The 8,194-nt window shown below is 47.5% G+C and overlaps 1 protein-coding gene across 1 annotated transcript in view; it reads right to left on the minus strand.

Moving 5' to 3' along the window:
* The window catches only part of TMEM87B (transmembrane protein 87B), a gene marked incomplete at its 5' end in the record, with an annotated part of 50,702 nt that extends 42,513 nt beyond the window's left edge, over window positions 1-8,189 (minus strand). Inside the window, 2 exons of the mRNA XM_010829848.1 lie at window positions 997-1,057; window positions 8,079-8,189. Coding sequence (XP_010828150.1) covers window positions 997-1,057; window positions 8,079-8,189 — 172 coding nt within the window. The remainder of the gene's footprint in view (window positions 1-996; window positions 1,058-8,078) is intronic.
* Between the last annotated feature and the right edge of the window lie 5 nt (window positions 8,190-8,194).

Consider the following 8,194-nt stretch of genomic DNA (forward strand, 5'->3'; position numbering starts at 1 on the left):
TTATGACCAACCTAGTTAGCATATTCAAAAGCAGAGACATCACTTTGCCAACAAAGGTCCATCTAGTCAAGGCTATGGTTTTTCCAGTGGTCATGTATGGATGTGAGAGTTGGACTGTGAAGAAGGCTGAGCGCCGAAGAATTGATGCTTTTGAACTGTGGTGCTGGAGAAGACTCTTGAGAGTCCCTTGGACTGCAAGGAGATCCAACCAGTCCATTCTGAAGGAGGTCAGCCCTGGGATTTCTTTGGAAGGAATGATGCTAAAGCTGAAACTCCAGTACTTTGGCCACCTCATGTGAAGAGTTGACTTATCGGAAAAGACTCTGATGCTGGGAGGGATTGGGGGCAGGAGGAGAAGGGGACGACAGAGGATGAGATGGCTGGATGGCATCACTGACTTGATGGCCGTGAGTCTGAGCGAACTCCGGGAGTTGGTGATGGACAGGGAGGCCTGGCGTGCTGCGATTCATGGGGTCGCAAAGAGTCAGACACGACTGAGCGACTGAACTGAACTGAACTGAACCCCTAAAATCCTAATTAAAATATCAGTGTCTAATAATTTTTATTTCATACTACAATCGTGTATATTTAGACAGATTTCAGAGGCACAAAGGTTTCATCACAATCATGGCATTTCCTATATCCATAAAAAGAATTTATTGTACTTTAAAACGGATTCAAAGTCAAATTTCACAGAAGTGAAATACTGTTTTGCTGAAGATTCCTTTATTAGGCTTTAACTATAACTTTTAAATAATGATTCATATTACATTTTCTGAGACAAGATTAGAAAAATCCATTCTTGAAAATAACTACAATTTGACTGGATCAAGAGACTTTTAAAATGTTATAATCACCTAAAAACATCTGCCTAGTTTAAAATACATAATATTATAATGTGTCATGTTAGTTTATATTATGCTAACATATTAGATTATATGTTGCTTACTTATAATTTATTGTTACTTCAGTATTACATTAGCTTATTATACTTACCAGAAAACTTGATCTCAGTAGAGTTAAACATAATTTTCCTAAATATCAAAGGTCCTGATTTCTGTAATGAGAAACAAAGAAATATAGAAAGATCTTGTTAGGGACTTCCCTCGTGGTCCAGTGGCTAGCATTCCCTGCTCCTCAAGCAGGGGGCCAGGTGTGATCCCTGATCAGAAAGCTAGATCCCACATCTAACTAGTAACTAGCTAACTAACCAGAGCTAATACCCGGTGCAGCCAAATTAAGAAATAAATATACTGGACTTCCCTGGTGGTAAGTGGATAAGAATCAGCTGCTAACGCAGGAGACCTGGGTTTGATCCCTGATCTGGGAAGACTGCATATGCCGCAGAACAACTAGGCCCGGGTGCCATGAATGCCCACTTGCCCAGAGCCCGCACTCTGCCACGGGAGAAGCCCCCGCAATGAGAAGCCCACGCACTGCAACTGGAGTAGCCCCTGCTCGCTGCAACTGGAGAAAACCCTCGCGCAGCAACGAAGATTCACCGCAACCAAAATATATATATACACGTGTATTTTTAAAAACTAATAAAGAAAAATCTTGTTAAAAACATTTCTCTCTACTATTTAAAAGTACTGTTGTATTCTGGAAAATAAACACCAAAGAACTGACGTTTTTGAATTGTGGTGCTGGAGAATATTCTTGAGAGTCCCTTGGACTGCAAGATTGAACCATGAATCCTAAAGGAAATCAACCCTGAATATTCACTGGGAGGACTGATGCTAAAGCTGAAGCTCCAATCCTTTGGCCCCCTGATGCAAAGAGCCAATTCACTGGAAAAGACCCTGATGTTGGGAAAGATTGAAGGCAAAAGAAGAAGGGGACGACAAAGGATGAGATGGTTGGATGGCATCACTGACTCAGTGGACATGAATTTGAGCAAACTCTGGGAGATGGTGAAGCCTGGTGTGCTGCGGTCCAAGGGGTCACAAAGAGTCGGACACGACTTAGCGACTGAACAACAACAACAATCCTTTCACTCCTCCCTATGACCAAATCAATTATTATTATTTTTCTTAATGTAAATCTTGGACTTCCCTAGTGGCCCAATGGTTAAGACAACATGCTTCCAATGCAGAGGGCACAGGTTTGATCCCTGGTTGAGGGAACTAAGATCCCACATGGTGTGTGGTCAAAAGAGAAAAAACAAAGCAACTCATAGATCTGGTCCCATCACTGCCTGGCTCAGAGCCTTGTCCCAAGTAATCTACTCCCTGCAGCGGACGTGAGGCCCCCGCAAGGCTCACAGCCTGAGGCCAGCAGCGCACAGGGGCCGAGGGAGGGCTGCGTGTCTTGCGCCTGCGCCTGCTCTCCTGGCATCAACATAAACGCGCCTTTGATAAAACAGCTGACCCTCTCTCTGAGCTGTGGCTTACCACCCTCTCTGTGTGTGTGCTCAGTCATGTCTGACTCTTTGACACTCGACGGACTATAGCCACCAGGCTCCTCTGTCTCTGGGATTTCCCAGGTAATAAGGAAGCAGATTGCAATTTCCTTCTTCAAGGGATCTTCCCAATCCAGGGATTGAACCTGCGTCTCTTGCATCTCCTGTACTGGCAGGCAGATTCTTTACCACTGCACTATACCACAGACTGTCTTTTTACAACAGACCAAATCTCCCTGTGGCTCACAGGGCCCGGTGTAACCAAGGCCTGGTCATCAAAAACATAATACTCCTTCCAGCCCTCAGGACCTTAGTGGTCAACCTGAAAACTTACCTGAAAATTTACTCTTCCTCTAGTTATTTCCTTCTGACCCCTGACAGCCCAGCTCAACATCCCCTTCCTCAGGGCATCTTCCACCAGGGCCCACACCAGGCCGGCCCTCCCTTGCAAGGTTCATAGGACCCATTCGTTGCATCCCTCACCACAAGCACAATGAAACCTTGTACTAGCTAGTTATTTCATGTCGCCCTCAGTCAGCTCAGTCGCTCAGTTGTGTTCGACTCTGTGTGACCCCGTGGACTGCAGCACGCCAGGCCTCCCTGTCCATCACCAACTCCTGGAATTTGCTCAAACTCACGTCCATTGAGTTGATGATGCCATCCAGCCATCTCATCCTCTGTCGTCCCCTTCTTCTCCCGCCTTCAATCTTTCCCAGCATCAGGTTCGTCCCATCAGGTAGCCAAAGTACTGGACTTTCAGCTTCAGTATCAGTCCTTCCAATGAATATTCAGGACTAATTTCCTTTAGGATTGACTGGTTTGATCCATGTCTGCCCTCACCAAGAATAAAAATTCTGTGAGAAGAGATTAAGTTAAGCGAACAAGTGGTTAGGGATTACAGGAAAACCCTGATAGGAGAAACTGTTCTTTCTCGATAACCCTTTTCCCTCCATGATGGTTTTCTTCAAGATTTTTTTTTAATGCAGATCATTCTTTTTTAAAGTCTTTATTGAATTTGCTACAAGATTGCTTCTGTTTTATGTTTGGGGTTTTTGTCCTTGAGGCATGTAGGATCTTAATTCCCCGACCAGGGATCAAACCTACATCCCCTGCATTAGAAGGTGCACTCTTAACCACTGGACCACCACGGAAATCCCATCCCTCCTCAACAGTTTCAACATCAATAAAACCCTGGTCCAGATCCCTCCTCTGAGCTGCACGTCCACATACCCAATTACCTAAAGGTCACACCCTCTGGGATGTCCAATACTGTCCACATTTGAGTGAGTGAGTGAGTGAAGTAGCTTAGTCGTGTCCGACTCTTTGCGACCCCGTGCACTGTAGCCCAAAAGGCTCCTCCGTCCATGGGATTCTCCAGGCAAGAGTACTGGAGTGGGTTGTCATTTCCTTCTCCAGGGGATCTTCCCGATCCAGGGATCGAACCCAGGTCTTCCACATTGCAGGCAGACGTTTTAACCTATTTCACCTGCACTAAACCAGACGCCTCCCCCTCTGCTCCTCACCAGCTCTCCCTGTGCTGACCAGCTTGGTTGTATGTAGGTTATGCCATCCCCAATCACCCAAGTCATGGTTTCTTTGGGTCTCTCACCTCCATCACCCCATCTCCAAGGCACAGACATTTCTCAGATTTAGCCCTTTCTCTTCATTCCTGCAGGGTTTCCCTGGTGGCTCAGTGGTTCAGAATCCACCTGCCAATGCAGGAGACATGGGTTCAGCCCCTGCGTTGGGGAGGCCCCCCGGAGGAGGAAATGGCAACCCACTCCAGTATTCTTGCCTGGGAAATCCCATGGACAGAGGAGCCTAGAAGTCTACAGTCCCTGGGGCCATAAAGAGTCAGTCACGACTGAGTGACAAAGCAAACACCCCCTCCATTCCTGCCACCACTGCCCTGATTCAGGCCTATACTTCTGCAATTAACTGGTACCTCTGCCTCCAGACTGGAGCCTACAATTCATCCTTAGATAACAGCCACCGTGATTAGCAGGTATGTCTAAAACTCTTCCATGGCTTGCCCTCATTCACTCCCAAGTTGCTACTGGTGGCCAACATGTAAATTCAACCTAAAAAATGGGTGGTGTTGGGCCCACAAGGAGTCTTTTAAAACTTTTTCTGAATTAGCTGACACAGTAAAAATATACGGACTTCCCTGGAGGTCCAAAGGTTAAGATTCTGCACTTTCCCTGCAGGGGGTGAGGGTTTGACACCTGATTGGGGAACTAAGATCCCACATGCTGCGTGGTGCGGCCAAAAAAGATAAAAAAATGTGTCAACCGCCCTACAGCATTCACAGCTAGAGCTGAATGGCAAGCGCCCTCTTCAGCAGTGGCACGTCATCTGCAGTTCACAGCATTCCCCACCGGCCCCAAACCTAACTTGCTTCACTCACTGATAGGACTTGCCTCAGCCCCCACAGGTCCTTGAGTTTGAGGCCACGGGCTCAAGGCCAAGCTCAGGGATGGAAGGCTTATGGTGGTCCAATCCCAAGTAACACTCCTGCCTTGTCAGCAGACTCACCAAGAGTTTCTACACGGCTGCTGTTATACTCGCCGCCTCCTTCTTCATCTACGCATCCTTTCAGAGTCAGCCAAGCACCAACTCCAGAAAGTGGGGTTAGGTGATTTCCTCAGTGCTCCAGTAATATCCCAGGAATGCCACCATGTGTGTAATTACTACCCACGAATCTGCTCTCCCTCCACTGTGTGAGCTTCTTGAGAGAGGCGGCTGTGTCTAAAATACATCCTTCCAACAGCAATGGCCAATGTAGTGCATGGCACATGGTAGGCAGGCATTTAAACTGTTGACCTTTACAATCGAAAGAACCATTTCTGGATGAATTTGTAGGACAAATGAAAGAAAGCTACACTTTCCTTTCCAGTTCTGAATAACAAGTTGTGACAAATTAAAATAAGGGAGAGGAAAAAAAAAATCAGCCTACCCTTTGCAAAGAGCTTTATGGATTGTTACTGTGAGAGTTTGAAGAAGGCTGAGCGTCGAAGAATTGATGCTTTTGAACTGTGGTGTTGGAGAAGACTCTTGAGAGTCCCTTGGACTGCAAGGAGATCCAACCAGTCCATTCTGAAGGAGATCAGCCCTGGGATTTCTTTGGAAGGTATGATGATAAAGCTGAAACTCCAGTACTTTGGCCACCTCATGCAAAAAGTTGACTCACTGGAAAAGACTCTGATGCTGGGAGGGATTGGGGGCAGGAGGAGAAGGGGACGACAGAGGATGAGATGGCTGGATGGCATCACTGACTCGATGGACGTGAGTTTGAGTGAACTCCGGGAGTTGGTGATGGACAGGAAGGCCTGGCGTGCTGGTGATGGCCAGGGAGGCCTGGCGTGCTGCGATTCATGGGGTCGCAAGGAGTCGGACACAACTGAGCGACTGAATGAGTGACTGTCCTGAATCACATAGGACTAAAGATCACGTGGGGCTTTCCTGCTGGCTCAGTGGTAAAAAATCCACCTGCCAATGCAAGAGACATGGGTTTGATCCCTGGGTCATGAAGATCCCCTGAAGAAGGAAATGACAACCCGCTCCAGTATCCTTGCCTGGGAAACCCCATAGACAGGGGAGCCTAACAGGTTACAGTCCATGGGATCACAGAAGTGTCGGACATGACTCAGCGACTAAACAACAAAAATAAAGATTATATGGGATCCAAAGAAAAATTTTCTTTCTCACGCAAGAAGCAAAGTTATTTTCTCCCCATGGCTTTAGGAATCTCCCTATCCAAAGTGTACTTGGCAAAGATTTGCACAGATATGGTCAAGCACTCTGCAGCCAATTTATTTCCAATTTATTCTTAGTTTATGCTATTGCCCATTCACTACAGAAGCAGCATGAAACCTTAAGTGTGGTTCTCTGTGAAGGAAAGTTACTTAGCTCAAAATAGCCTGGAGTTAAAATTCCCCTCCAGGTCCTCCCCACCATTCTATGCAAAACAAAGAACTCTCTCACCGGAAGAAAAAAAATGGACATTAAGGTTGATTACACCCAGGAGATAACTACTCTGAACAACCGTGGAGAAGAACAGGCCCCCTTAAGACAGTAGCTTTACACATACATGCCTATACATACTCACTCTTTTCTTGGGTTAGTGCAGCAGCTCACTAATCTGACTGCTGCCCCTTCTCACCTCATTGAAGGTGATCTGTTCCTGTAAAGTGCCGGTTTTTCTGAACCTCGCCTTCTCTAACTCCCTTACCTTACACTCTGAATTTTGCTTTTTACTGTTCAGAGAAATTCAATAATGGAGATACACAGGCTCTATGATTGGTACACAAAATAGGGCACCAACCCAGGAGAATCCTGGAAGAAATGGTTGCACTGGGTCTTAAAGATTCAGAAAGATACATACTCTAGCCTCTACGTAGCTTTTGTGCTCTGGGAAGAATTTGTAGTCTCCTACACTACTTTCTTTTTCTGATTGAGGAGTTCAAAATTAAGTTTTGCCTTTAGAATTCGGACATCCAGACTTCCCAGGTGGTCCAGAGGTTAACAATCTGCCTGCCAATGCAGAGGACATGGGTTGGATACCTGGTCCAGGAAGATCCCATATGCTGCAGGCTCACCACAACTACTGAGGCTCCAGTCCTAAAGACCCTGCTCTACAGCAAGAGAAGCCTCTGCAATGAGAGGCCTGAGCACCTCAACTAGAAGTAGTTCCCACTCACAGCAAACACAGAAAACCCATACGCAGCAAGGAAGACCCAGCGCAGCCATAAATAAAAATAAATTAATAAAAAGAATTCAGACATCGCTTCTATACATGTGGAAAATATTCATCTCAAACAGAGATGGATGAATCAAATCATCTGACTCTAGAAAAGTCGTAGTAAGGCCTCTTCGATTTCCTGTCCCTCTTTAGCAAATCTTTCCAAAATTCTACCCCGGCATTCCTCCCACAACATGAGACGTGAAACTTCCAGATGTCAAGTTCTCAAATGGCCTGCCCTGGAAAGAAGTGTTTCCACGGGCTCAAGCCTCCGGACTAGCCTTGCAAATGTCCCGCCCCCGCCCCCCAACCACACATAGTCCCAGAACTGTGATAGGAGCACGAGAGAAACCCAGAATGAGGGAAAGGGAGTGGCATGACTGTTGCCTGTTCCCTTCTGGAAGAAAGGAAGAAGGAAGAAAAAGGGAGAGAGGGAGGAAGAGAGAGAAAAAGAGGAATAAAGACGCACACGCTTTATAAATGTATGCGGAAACTGAAACACTGTAAAGTCCTTCCTGTGGCTACAAGGGTGTGGCCCTGTGGCTACACCCCGGCACGAGGGGTCAAATCCAAAGATGCCGCTAGGAGTGCCAAGGGGTTCAGGGCTCAGGTCTGAATAAAGAAGGGCCTGATATAGCCAGAGACTGTCCGAGCAGAGCGAGAGGCCAGGACTACGGGAAAGATGATTTTCACTAACAGGGTTCAGAGGGGAGAGCCGCCCCCCTGCACAGAAGCCTGACTCATCTTCCCCATAGGCTAGATCTGGCCGGAGGAGGGGGCGCTCCCCGCCCACAGCGGACAAAAGGCCCAGGAAACGTATTGGGCGCCCAGAGCAGATTTGACCAGATGAACAAGCCCAGGACTGGCTCCTAGCGGGGGCCAGAGAACCCTGCGGGCCTCAGATGCGCCTCGCCTCGGTCCCGACATTCCGCTTACGTCACTGATCGTCGCGGTCCAGAGCCCGACCTCGGGGACGGCGCCCACAGCCGCTGGGCCGCAGCACAGGAGGCAGAGGGCGAAGCAGAGCAGCGGGCGCCCGGCGGGAAGGCGGC

The sequence above is a fragment of the Bison bison genome, unplaced genomic scaffold, assembly GCF_000754665.1.
Source record: "Bison bison bison isolate TAMUID 2011002044 unplaced genomic scaffold, Bison_UMD1.0 scf7180017864508, whole genome shotgun sequence".
NCBI classification, from domain to species: Eukaryota; Metazoa; Chordata; class Mammalia; order Artiodactyla; family Bovidae; genus Bison; species Bison bison.